General features: G+C 47.6%; 1 protein-coding gene across 1 annotated transcript in view; it reads left to right on the top strand.

The window, feature by feature from the left end:
- TRIO (trio Rho guanine nucleotide exchange factor) overlaps positions 1–13,637 on the top strand; it is a 298,566-nt gene that overhangs the window by 81,224 nt on the left and 203,705 nt on the right. Inside the window, exons 7-8 of the mRNA XM_027767024.1 lie at positions 3,528–3,719; positions 10,437–10,568. Of these exons, the coding sequence (XP_027622825.1) occupies positions 3,528–3,719; positions 10,437–10,568 (324 nt within the window). The remainder of the gene's footprint in view (positions 1–3,527; positions 3,720–10,436; positions 10,569–13,637) is intronic.

The following is a 13,637-nucleotide window of genomic DNA, read 5'->3' as shown; positions in this document are numbered from 1 at the left end:
GCAGGAGCCTGCAGGGGCTCGAGGTGCTATGTAGGCCGCTATCCACTTGTCGGCTGTGTTCACGAGGAGGAGGGATACAGCCTTCTCCTTCCAGGCAGGCCTGAGGGATGAGTGCATTCATTCTTCCAGGGCCCCTGGCTGTCTTTGGAGTTGAAGGAGTTGAGGCCTGTGGGCTGCAGTTGACTCCTGCAGGGCCCTGGGGACCAGGAGGGGTGCCTTTAGGGTTGCATTGCAGAATGCTGAACGTTGAGCAGCACCTCTGTTGCAGTTTTACAGTTAATGTGACTAAAATAAGCTCCATGTTGAATATGTGCTTACTTCTGTAGACAGGGAAGCTTTTAGAAACTTTACTCTTCAAGGATGTGTTTTTGTTTCAACTTTAAGGCAACTTCATGAGAATGAACTACTTTGGAGTTTTGTAACTTTTGTGACCGAGCATTAAAGCAATGTGAAGACAGGATCTTTGTTTAAATTAAGTCAGTAAGAGGCCATTTAATTAAAATTTGATCAACTAAGTGGTACAGTTAAGGTCACCCCAAAGATAAGATCTAGGAATATCAATGTTTGTAATAAACTCCATCAAAAAGCTTTATTTCTGTCCTAGAATTTAAGATAAGAGAATTTCTGGTTTAAATGATCAAACCCAGACTTAGGGACAGCTGAAATGTTAGCCTATGGGAGTAGGTTAGGAGACTTTCTTCCAGGGCCAGCAGGTGGCATGGTGGTTAAGGCATTGGATTTCCACATGGCTGACCGCAGTTTGAGTCCCAGACCCGGCAGCTTGAAAATCACACCAGGCGAGTGTACATGCATGCCCAAAATTCTGAGGGGAGAATGGAGGAGAAGGGATTGCAGTATGGCCATCCCTAATGAGGAGTGGTTTCTCACTTGACCGCTCTCTGTCTGTCTCCAGCAAGGGCTTGCATTTTATGACAAAAATTTATTAAAAAGAGAAAAAAAAAAGAATTTTCTCTGAAAAAAAAGAAAATAATGCTATCCATTTTTCTGAATTTTTTGAAACTTCAACTAATGGCAAACGGCACATTTATCCCACAATACTCCATATTTTAGAAACTAGAGATACCATAATGTGTTCTAGAAATGAACAGAAAACACTGTCCTCACCCCCAGCATTGTTAGTGGGAGATTTAGGAAGACAACAGGAACTGTAGGGAGGGGCAGGGAAGTCGGCTGAGGGTGAGCGATTATGCCTGCTGTTTCCCATACACCTTTGGCCTCAATTTCTTAATCCAGAAACTAAGGATAACATCCACCTCCCATGCATGGTATTATCTTACTCTGTATATGTAAAACTTAGTGCTTGACATCAAAGAGTTATGGAGAAATGGAATTTCAAAAAGTCGAAATCCATGCATAGGTTTTCCCCGATACCTGTTTGCCATGGACTTTTTGGAGCTGCCACATGTGGTCAGTTACTACCAGTGATGTTGTTAATATACTCGAAAATACAGTTAAAGCAGGCGAGAAACTCTTACACATGCGGGTGATGTCTGCTGCTTTTCTTAGGTTTAAGTATTTTTTTTTCTATTTTCTGCAATGTGCTTATATACATTTTTAAATAATTATTAATTTTTACTTATTATTATTATTATTTTTAATTTGTTGTAGGGCACATGCACTCACCAGAGAGAGACACAGAGAGAGGGAAAGTGAGAAAGCGAGCCATCAGGTTCAGGACTTGAACTGTTCCGACCATCTGCTGGCCCATCTATTTTTTTTTTAACTTAAATTTTTAATTCTAAAGAATGTGATAGCTCCATACCAGGCGGGTGCGGCCTTCCACAGGAAGTCTGTGCCCCCATACTCCCCCTCGCCCGGCCACTTCATTCAGGACGCCTATGAGCAGATTCGAGCCTCAGTGACAGTATCGCAGAGGCTGGAGTCCTGTGGGCTCTGTCTGATCCCAGCCCAGGGTGGTGCCACCAGCTTCTGGTTTGGCCCGAAATAGAGGGAGAGGATGAGTGAAAGTACGAAGAAAGAGTGGACCGGCGAGTTCTGCAGGACGTTTGTGTGGGTGGGCTGCAGACAGGCCTGCCTGCGAGTGGGGATTGGCTGGGAGGGGCAGTTGGGACAGGTGGGGTCAGTATATTACGGGTGAAGGTGGGAGCCATTTAGATGGGTTTGATCTGGGGGGACTGCACGAGCAGCACTGTGGTGACAGTGACACCGAAATCATAACCCTCGAAGAATAACAACTCGGGTTTTGTAGGAGGTGTGCACACTCCTTCCCGCCTTTGTGTTTGACCTTGAAGAAGATTGAAAGTGAAAAAGGACTATGGTGAGAATCACATTGCAAAACAAAACAAAACAAAAACCCCAACTTGTTAAAAGCCTCACATGCTTATTTTTGCAGTAAACATGTGGACTAGAAGATAGAAATGTCTACAGAGTAGAAGCTTAAAATCACTTAAAATTTGAACATAACATTGGTTTTTACCTCAGTTCATGTTCTCCAGAGAGTGAATCCATTTACAGATTTTCTGTTGGCACCAAAAAGATGACTCAGGCTTATGTAGGAAGGAGAGCCTGTTGCACACAAATGGCCTTGGGTTGCCAAGTTCTCATTTTTAGCTTCTGGGCTCCAGTCAGAAATGGAAGCCCAGGCTCCTTTGTTCTGCATATGTGCAGGTCAGTAGGCCACCCCGGGGACCCTCAGTCCTGCAAGCCAAGAGTTAGCGTGGCCTACAGTGCGCCCACTGGTGGCTTGTGTATGGCAGACATGCCTTCATCAGCTGATTTCTTTTCTTTTTTTTGAGAGGTTTTTACTATAGGGTGCATGTGCTTGCCAGAGAGACAGAAAGTGAGAAATCACCCCCCAGGGAGGATGGCCACACTATAACCTCTTCTTCTCCATTCTCTTCCTGGAATCTTGGGCACGCACACACACACACCTGGTGTGAGTTTAAGCCACCGGATCTGGGACTTGAACCACGGTCAGCTACATGAGAGTCCAGCGATGTAGCTATTACACCAACTGCTGGTCCCAGCCAGCTGATTTCTAATTGTGTGGTTTAAAAAATGGGAATCGAGGGACCAGCAGATGGCATAATACTTACGTCACTGGACTCCCACATAATCAACAGTGGTTCAAGTCCTGGAACCTGTGGCTTGCATACGCCATCTGTGGCTTGAAACTCACACCAGGCACACATGCATGCATGCCCAAGATTCTGAGAGGAGAACAAAGGAGAAGGGATTGTAGTGTGGTCATCCCCTGGAGGTGGGGGTGATTTCTTGCTTTCTGTCTCTCTATCTCTCTCTGTCTCTCTAGCAAGTGCACACACCCTATAACAAAAATGTCTCTTAAAAAAAATAAAGGGAATTGAAATCAAGATCTAGAGATTATGGAAACACAGAGGGCCAGTGCGTGCAATATAGCCCTGGGCGCTTCTCCCAGCTTCGGTAACTTGTAGGAGGCTGTGTTTTAGAGAGCATTGTCCAGGTTCTTAGAGGGGAGCCCCTGCTCACCTTCCCCTGCCAAGCCTCCTCTTTCTGCCCCTCTGCAGAACGTGTATGTCAATATAAACCGCATCATGTCGGTGGCCAATCGCCTGGTGGAGTCCGGCCACTATGCCTCCCAGCAGATCAAGCAGATCGCCAACCAGCTGGAACAGGAGTGGAAGGCGTTCGCGGCCGCCCTGGATGAGCGGAGCACCTTGTTGGACATGTCCTCCATCTTCCACCAGAAGGCCGAAAAGGTCAGTGCCTGGAACCGCCGGCCCACCAGTGGTGGCCAGAGGGCGTCCCCTCCTGTGATGTCGCTAGGTGCCCCAGATCCTTCAGGCATTCATATAGCGCTCGCTCAGCCAGGGGTTTATATCCCAGCCCGCTTACTCCTTGCTGTGCAACCTTAGGCAAGTGAGTTACCCTTTCTGTCCTTTAGTTTTCTCATTTGTAAAGTAGAATAAAAGTACGCGCCCACTTGGGAGGACTGTTTTACTGTGGAAAGGTGACCATTTGTGTCAGGTGTCCTCGAGGTGCCTAATTGCTAATAAGGTGTAGTTTTCTCCTCCACTGCCTCCTCCCTCTCCTTCTCTCCTTTTCCTCAGGACTGTTACCTCTTTTTTATTCCAGCTAGGGTGCTTAGGGGACAAGTGGCAGAATGCTTGGCAGTGTTTTAACAAGCAGTTGCTTTTCTCACAAAAGTAGAAGGTGCGAGGTATAGGCACTTGCAACTGCACACAGCCATGTCAGGGCTGGCGGCTTCTTCTCTCAGACCTGCTTGGCCCCCGCTCAGGGTCACAAGCTGTGTGCTCCCCAGTGATAGCGTCCACCATAGGTGGGGATAGGTAGGTCACCTGTCACTGCCAGAGAAGCATTGGTCTCAGGAGGTCCCTCCACCCAGCACACTGCCCCCAGGTTCCCACCAGCCCAGGCTGAGATGCAGCCCCCATGCCCTGCTGCAGGGGTGGGGGAGGGCAGGTCCAGCATTTTAGCCTCTGCAGTCTTGGGGAGGGCCTGCCAGCAAGGGCCAAGGTGGAAAAAAGACTCTGAGGTAGGCAGTTTGCAGTACCTCTCATGGCTGAGTTTATTTCCATGGGTCTGACTTCTCCCTTTGCTGCTGTGCTGTTTCAGAAGGTCTCATTTCAGAAGTCAGATGCCGCGTGTGCCCACGACACTCCCCACACTGCCCCTCAAGCAAACCTGCACACACACACACACACGGTGAAGGGACAGAAGGAGTCCAGGCCTCAGTGGAAGTGGTGTGCTGTGAGGCGAAATGTCTCTGTGAGGTGTGGGGAAGAACCCCGGGGACTGCCAGCTGCTGGGAAGGCCGGTGCACAGGGAGAGGCAAAGGGCTGCTCTATGCGAAGGGAAAAACTGCACAGGGATTTGCACTGATGCTTCTCAGAAAGCAGCAGTGTCTCGTCATTCTAGAACAGTCTCCGTTGAAGGACGAAGTCAGTGAAGGGGCGACAGAGGCCCACAGAATGGTGCCCAAGATGCTAACTAGCTGGTGATCCAACTCTGGAAACCTTTAAAGTGTGAAGCCAGAGAAGACACTGAGTGAGACAGAGAAACCCAGTGTGTCATGTGACACTGGGGGGGACTTCCAGGTTCAGGGGTCATGGCTTCTGCTTTCTGACCTTGCGCATGAGAAACACAGAAGCCCACACACAAGCACAAGCCCTTAAAGTCCCAGGAACCTGGTTGGGTGAAATAGCAGTGTCCCCATGACTGCCCCCCCCCACCCTCCTCCAGTGGCCATGTATTCAGTCATTCTATTATTCGGCTATTAGAGATGTCACGAATAAACCTGAAGTAGGACGGGCTGCCCGGGGGAATGCCATAACAGAATAAAACTCTCTCCCGTGAACACGGTGGGATTTAGGACTGTAATTAAACCCAGGAGAGTAATTGCTTCTCTGACCTGCCGGAAGATAATCTAGAAATGTGGGTGTTGTGGGGTATTTTTCTGCCTGTTATTATCAAACATCTCAAATACGTAGCAAAGCTGAAAGAGCCTGGGATATTTTGGAGGGGCAAAGGGAGTCATAACAAATGGCGGTAGTTTATGAATTTGGAGAAAACTAAACTCAAATAATACATTACTGAGCAGAATTTCATAGGATCCTGCATTAACTCCAATGGTGTTTGAGGTCTCGTGCATGTCAAGTGGCCAACTAGGAGCCCAGGGTCAGACGAACCTGGCAAGGGGCCAGCCTGCACTCTGGACCTGTTCGACAAGTCCTATACCTTGATCACAGAAGTGAGCTGGTGGGGGGCCAGCAGGTGGCCTGGTGGTGAGGGTGCTGGACTCTGACATGTCCAGCTACGGTTCAAGTCCCAGACTTGGCAGTTTACTTTCTCATTTTTTTTCACTCTGTCTCTCTCTGGTGAGTACATGTGCCCGATAGCAAATGAAAAATAATAAATAAAATTAAATGGATGATTCTTTAAAAAAAGGAAGGCAGGAAGGAGCTGGTGGAGCATGAGGCTGTCTTTACAAAGTGCTCCCGTGCTTGCAAGTGAAAATGGGTTTCTTCCTCCTCACTGCACAGAGTAAGGGCCTCGAGCTTCTGGTGCGTGAAGAAGACCCCATCTGCCGAGTAGCTTCCTGGTCCCAGGAGAGCCATCACAGGCTAGCCGGCCTCCTGCCTTCTTTCTAATGCTATGCCTTCTAGTTGGCTGGAGCTGTTGCATAAGCACAGTCTGGAAAGTGTCAGAAACTGGGACATCGTAAGTTACATTTCCATCTTAGCCGCACCCCCAAACCCCATCCAGAGGTTTAATGAGGAATTTAAATCGGATGGGGGATGCAGGGCTCAGATCTGTGACCCGGCGTTAAGGATCCTACTAAGAGAAGCAGCCCTCTCTTGAGGATTGCAGTCTTAGCCAAGCAGCCCGCCCTGCCCCGCCGTCTCTGCGGTGGCATTTGCTTATGGCTTTCTAACATGAATCTTAGAACTAGATGAGATGGGGCCAGCAGGTGGCGTAGTGGCTATGTCATTGGATTGCCACATGGCCAGCCATAGTTCAAGTCCCGGACTTGGTGGCTTTAAAATCATGCCAGACACGTGTGTGCATGCTCAAGCTCCCAGGAGGAGAATGGAGAAGAGATTGTGGTGTGGCCATCCCCCCAGGGAGTGATTTTTTTTTTTTGAGAGTTTGTTTTTTGTTTTTTTTTGCTATAGGGCGTGTGCACTCACCAGAGAGGCAGAGAGAAAGAAAGCGAGAAATCACCCCCCAGTGGGATGGCCATGCCGCAGTCCCTCCTCTTCCATTCTCCTCTTGGGATATTGGGTACGCATGCACACACGCCCAGCATGAGTTTAAGCCACTGGGTTTGGGACTCGAACCACGGTCAATTATGTGGGAGTCCAATGACATAGCCATTACTCTAACTGCTGGTCCCCCCCCACCCCCCGCCAGGGAGTGATTTTTCACTTTCCCTTTCACTCTTACAGTCTCTGTCTCTCTCTGGCAAGGGCACGCGCCTTAGAGCGAAAACCTCTACAAAAAAAACAGAATTAGACAAGAATGGTGTTTCATGGGCATTTTGCCTTCCAAAGATGCCTCTGCCCTTCTCTTGCATGTCCTTGGCTCCAGCAAAGGCCGTGCCATCCGCGCGTCAGTCGGCAGATTGGGGACCTGATCGCGGTATTTTGATCTCGCCACTACCTGTTGTTAGGGGCTCCAGCTTGCACGTTTCTTGGTCATGTGGTGTATCTGCAGAAAGTTCCTTCATGCTGAGAAGCTTCCTCAGCAAAAATTGTTAGAATTACATTTTTTTCTTTTTCTTCTTTTTAGATTTTTACTGTAAGGCATATATGCTCACCAGAGGGACAGAGAGAGAAGAGAAGTGAGAAACCACTCCCAGTTGGACTGGCCCTGATGTGGTCCCTTTTCCATTCTCCTCTCCAGGTTTCGGGCATGTTCATGTTCACACACACTAAAATATGTATCTATATTAGACATTATATAATATTATTATTATTAGGAGCTGGTGGTTTTATCACCCTGATATTGTATGGGGGCTGATATTAACTATTCCCAAAGCCGCAACTTGGACTGAGGTCTGTGGCTTAATCTTAGGTTCCTGACACTAACAGTAGACTGCTTGTACTTTACATTCATAGTCTAGTAAGTTTTCACTTTCCATAAAACATTTTAGAAGTAACATTTACTGTAGAAATGACTTACACACAACATTGCTTGTCGGAAAAGTCATGATATTTTTCTGTATTTTTGTATGCAGAAATGCACCACGACTTTTCTGATGACCCACTAGTTTTAATTTGGATAATTTTATCAAATGAGTAAGTTGAAGTTCAGAGGAAAATAATAAAAATATTGTTTCAGTATGCCCTTTCAACTTTCTCAGGAAAATAATACACGTGCTCCCATTTTAACCATGTTTCTCTCTGTATACTTTTCTCAGGCAAGGTTTTATTAAAATCACAGGCCTGATTCTTGGCTTGTGATAAAAGCAAGATTCTCCTGGAAGAGAAAGGCATTGGGGTAACAGGTGTGTGTGTGTGTATAAAGGATGCTCATGAAGACAGTGACCTTTGGCATAGTTGGCTGTCTTCAGACTGAACCCGTCTTTTCAGAGTTTCTCTGTTGGTGTCAGGTGGAGTCAGATTCACAAGTGGAAATGATGAAAGAAAAAGGAAAAAATAGGGTCATATTTTCTAGAAATGGGAACAGAAAAATGTAGAAATTGGAAAGAAGAAAGGAAAAAACTCTGATGTTTGAATTCATATGTACATATAATATATTTTTCAACTAGTCTCACATTTTCCAAAGAGAAATAAATCCTTCTGCTAAGTTCCCACCCCTTTGTCTCCTGGGGCAGGCTGAGCACCTGTGCGCAGTTGAGCCTTCCTCATAAGATGAGATGGGTGAGAGGAAACTGCACCAGCCCCCCAGGCCCCACTGTGGGCGGAAAGGGGTGGGCAGAGTAGGTGAGCCCACTCCCGTAGCCAGCCAGGACCGTGTGCACACCCCTAGCGTGTTCAGGAATTGCTAGATCCAGGACTTGAACCCAGAGCCTTCCCATATGGCTCTGGCGTAGCCTAGCAGTGCCCTACTGGCTACACCACTGTGGCTGGGCTTAATAGTGATTTTGATCTGGTGATACATATTACGGTGCTATATTAGCAGTCTGACACCTCTGCTCACTGAATGTGAAGTATATAAGTAAAACGTGTCTTCACCTGTTCTATCAACATTTTTCTCTCTTAAGAACATATTGTAACTCTTTGTTTTGGGTGTTGGTGATGACCATTGTCCAAGAGCAATAAGCTGTTGACTTGGACCTAATGATTTTTTTTTTTTTGGAGAGGCTTTTTGCTATAGGGCACGTGCGCTTGCCAGAGAGAGAGAGACAGAGAGATGGAAAATGAGAAATCACCCCCCAGGGGGGATGGTCACGTCGCAATCCTTTCTCCATTCTCCTCTCGGGATCTTGGGCATGCATGCACACACATGCGGCGTGAGTTTAAGCTACCTGGTCCGGGACTCGAACCACAGTCGACTATGTGGGAGTCCAGCGACATAGCCATTAGGCTAACTGTTGGTCCCAACCTAATGATTTCTTCACGATGATGGTTAACCTCAGTCAATGTCTGAAAAATGTTTACAATAATTTAATCATTGGTATTGAATCCGTAGGGAAGAAAGTAGAATGAAACAGAGCTCAAGAATATTTAGAATTATCCATCCTGACCTGATGTTGGTAAAACCTCCCACCCCAGAAATACTTAGGAACGTGCCTGCATAGCCATATGTACCAGAACCACCTGCCTTCGGGCGGCACTTACTGCCCTGTGAATTGGTTTCGAGCCCCTGAAGTTTCCATATAGCTATTTTTCTGAGCCAATGCATTAATAACGAAGGGATTTTTAGCAAACAGTTATTACTTAGTGACTCGTTGGTGGAAAGCGGTCTCCTTATATTTTAGAAGAACGACAGCGCCTTCCCTGCCCCGTGCTCATTCTGGATTAGCCATTCCCTGTGTTCCCTGCCAAGTGCAAAGACGTGGGAGGGGCCAGCATGAAAGGTTAAAACCCAGGGAAACGTGTGGCTGGCTCTTCAGCTTAATTGAATTAGCCTCTTCAGGTGGGGCTTCTGCGCCTGCCTTTACACTCAGCCGTGACGGAGTCTGCTAGGCTCACCCTAGGAAAGTTGGCAGTGATCTATGTTGACTGATGACTCCTGGAGACGTGGGTGGCTGTGGAGAAAATTGGGGCGAGATTGGAATGGTAGCAGCTGCCAAGACTGTTAGCGTGGCTCAGATTTTCTTATTTATGTGCAAATTGGGAAAGACCTGAATAGCTCAGGATCCGCTGCTGCCTCATGAACCTGCAGAGGTAGCCTCCGAGAACTTGGGGCACTCTTATACCCGGTCTGCTTTAATCCGTCTGTTAATTTCCCGGGCTGGCTGATCTTCCTCATGTTAGGTAAATGATTTCAGCTATCTTGGGTATCTGCATTAGCATTTTAATGTAAGAGGAACAAGGTGAGGCTGAAGAACAGATCTGAGAAGCCACAGGCCACCATGGTTAAGTCTGAGAGAGGCTCAAGGAGGGTCTTCTTCATGCTCTGCATTGCTAAGCGTGCAAGGCCACGGAACAGGTCCACTCACAGGTGTTCGGGAAGATTAGCAGACAGAGCAGGGCAACTTTGCCCTGTGAGTATGCCTAGACCCTGGGCCTCTGTCATATGAAGCGTTCACTTAAAGTGCAGGTTCCTGGGCCTCAGTTCTGCCCCACCTAATCTCGGAGAGTGGAGCCAGGAATCAGGGTTGAGAACTCAAGAGTAATGCTGTTTGCTCTAGAGAGTCGGCTGTTACCTTCTTAGCCTCTCCCTCGATCATGCTAATTTTCCGAACCCTGTTTAAAATTTCCCACTTCTCGCTATAAGCTGTCACTGGTAGAAATAACCTCTTTCCTTTCTGTGACCCTTCCAAGTACATGAGCAACGTGGACTCGTGGTGTAAAGCTTGTGGCGAGGTGGACCTTCCCTCGGAGCTGCAGGACCTGGAAGACGCCATCCACCACCACCAGGGAATCTACGAGCACATCACCCTCGCGTACTCGGAGGTGAGTGGTCCACAGCAGTTAGCATGATGGCTGTGTTGCTGAACTCCCATGTAGTCGACTGCGGTTCAAGTCCCGGACCTGGTGACTTATACTCTTGCGTACTCGGAAGTGAGTGGGCCACTCTGCTGTAAGAATATTACAAAGCAGCCTTGTTTTCGCACTGTGGCACTGGAAACTAGGGGGAAAAACAAACTTTTGGTTAGCTCAGGAAAAACATCTAGATTTAGAGTTAAACGTGCAGGTTAAGTAGGGCTGGCAGGTGGCATGGTGGATAAGGTGCTGGTCCCCCCACGTGTCCCACGTTTGTTTGAGTCCTAGACCTGGCAGCTTGCTTTTTTTTTCTTTCCCTTTCTCTATGGCTCTCTCTGGTCAAATTAAAAAGTAATAATAAAGTAATTCTTAAAGAGAAGTGCAGGCTAGTTGTTGAGTGTTTGAACTCCTACATGTGTGTGTTGGGGAGTGTCAGGTGAAGTAGGGTGGGGCAGCGGGCACTGTTCACATCCCTGTAACATTTATAGATTTGATTTAGTTTAAAGTGTTTCTATCTTTATCTGCCATAAATAAAATCTCAATCTCCCTGTCTACGTGTTTTTAAGGAATGCATGTTTTAAGGATCAGCAGGTGGTATGGTGGTTGAGGGCACTGGACTCCCACATGGCCGACCACAGTTTGAGTCCCAGACCTGGTGGCTTGCTTTCTCACTTTCTGTCTTTTTCTCTCTGTTCCTCTCTGTTTAAAGTAAAATAAATAAATAAAATCTTTTTAAAAAAGAAAGAAATGTATGTTTTGTATTCTAGTCAGTCTACTCAAACTCAGTTTAATCCTTCTGAATGTAACTTTCTGCAGCCTTGTGGATTGCAAAGAACACGTTTGAGTATGTAAAGCTCTTTGCTGTCTGTTTTAGAAATCTCAAGTGTAGCCATTTCTTTACTGTCTCAGGGTCATGGCATTGTGTATTTCTGCTTTCTTCAGTGCTGGACTATGATGTAAGAACTTCACGTAGTAACTTATTTAATGCTCACAATTGTTCCTGTTTACAATGAGAATGCCGGGGCACAGAGTTGAAGTGACTTACGCAGCAGGATCTGAGCCCCGGCACTGGTTCCAGGTTCTCAAGTCTCCATCCTGCTGCCTCTGTGACAGTGACAGCCGCAATGGCTGAAGCAGCGGCACCTTGTCTGTGCCTTGCCTTTGTGGCCCTCAGACCAGCCTGCTTTCATGCTCATGATGACATTCCTGGAGGGAAGAGGTGGGAGGAATGGTGTGTGCATACTTTGCTGCAGGGCGTCCTGCAGTGTCCTGTAATCAAAGCATTTCTAGCGCTCTCTATTGATATGAAGGATTTGACCAGGCTTCACTGAGAAAATGTTCCCAAGTACCGCAGAGGGTAGGCCCAGAGGTGATGTTTCATCAAGGCTTGCTGGATTCCCACTGAAATCCTCCTTGATCTGAACCCATCCACACCTGTCAGAGTCCTGGGGAAGAAACTGCCCATCTGCATTGCGGTCTGGCAGTTCTGGGCCTGCTTCACTCACCGGCTGTCACTCTCAAGTCCTTGGGCCGGCTCTCTTGATCGCCTACTGTCCACGGGTGAATGGAAGGAACTTTATTTGCCTCAGAATGTGGTCAGTCCTCCTCCTCCCATGAAAGCTGGCAGCTGTCTCTCTAGTCACCAGTTGGCCTAACAGGATTCTTTTTCTGAGCACTGTTTTGTGATGTCCACGGGACTTAAAAGCTAAGAGCTGTGTATTGTTTCCCAATGTTGCACCCAGTGCTTCTTAGCTAGCTTATTATGGAGGCCTGTAGAAACTGTTTAAACACTGGTAGCCTTTCCAATAGGGAAACTAAAAATGGAACAGCTTTGTAACTTTGTAATCACATGGATTGATGAGGATTATGTGAGTTCTGAGAATGAGCCCTTTCCCCTCCTGGCCCACCTCCGACTCTGTGCCTCTCCCAGCTTCTACCTGCAGCACGGAAGGTGAATGGTCCTGAGACGCACGGCTGCAACGAGGCTTCACTCGGCCATTGACACTCGCGTGAAGCCTGTAGGGCCTCGTGGATTGAGTAGACTTCATTCACCCGGTGATTGGCTGGGTTAGTCTTTGCCTATGAGAACCCATGAGAAAACATGGTTTGTATCAGAATCGCCTTGACCTGCCTGGCAGCTCCTAGCCCAGTCCACTGTTCTGCCAGTTGCCTTTGGCATTTGTAGCCAAGTACAGTCTATTTTGTTTCCACTGTGTTCCATGAAAATGGGGCATCTTGACACGAATCTTATGTTGACCTGTGTTGTGGTTTCATTTGATTTAAATTGTAGCTAATGATACAAAACAGTCTGGAGCAAACAGCCTCCCAGGCTGAGACCTTAAACCACAATTTTTAGCCTAAGAACTTGTTTGCTGTTGTTGTAAACTCCCAGAGACAGCGATTGGAGCTGGATAATAGAAAAGTCTTGCCATAGAAGAGAACAAATACGTTGCTTTTTATAAAGCTTAAATGTCAAAATAGTTTCAGGCCACTGTAAGTAGTGGACTGGCACCGAGAAAGAGCTTCAGACTTCCCAGTCCTTCCCCCCTTCCTCCACCATCCTCCCTGCCTCTCTCCACCAGCAGATCAGCAGATGCACACCTGCACCCCGTCCACACTTCCCATTCACGTTTCCCCAACCATCAGCAGTGCCGCTTTCTCTCCCCTGGTCCCAAATGCTGTTTGTGCCTGTGTGCGGCGTTTAGTCCACGGGTCTCCTGGGTCTCCTTCCAAGTGGGACAGCCTTCTGTCTCCCCGCCTCATTGCTATGACTGTCTAAAGATTACAGGCCTTTCCTTCTGCAGCCCGAGCCTGCATCTGCAGGGCCAGGTGGTTCTCCTGGGCTGTGCGGATTCCTGGTGGCGCTGTATGGTATTTAGACACTAAGACCTGGTGCTTGGAGGGTTGTTGGCAAGGCTTCTAGACACTCTGGGCAGACTGAGTCAGGAAATCAACACGTGGAGGTGCATCTGCTCACCCTCCTGTTCACCCCTCTTCCCTCCCTTCCATTTCTGTGCTCACCCACTCACGCACCCACCT

Source organism: Tupaia chinensis, unplaced genomic scaffold, assembly GCF_000334495.1.
Source record: "Tupaia chinensis unplaced genomic scaffold, TupChi_1.0 Scaffold143836_2, whole genome shotgun sequence".
NCBI classification, from domain to species: domain Eukaryota; kingdom Metazoa; phylum Chordata; class Mammalia; order Scandentia; family Tupaiidae; genus Tupaia; species Tupaia belangeri.
This window is presented reverse-complemented; position numbering and strand designations above follow the sequence as displayed.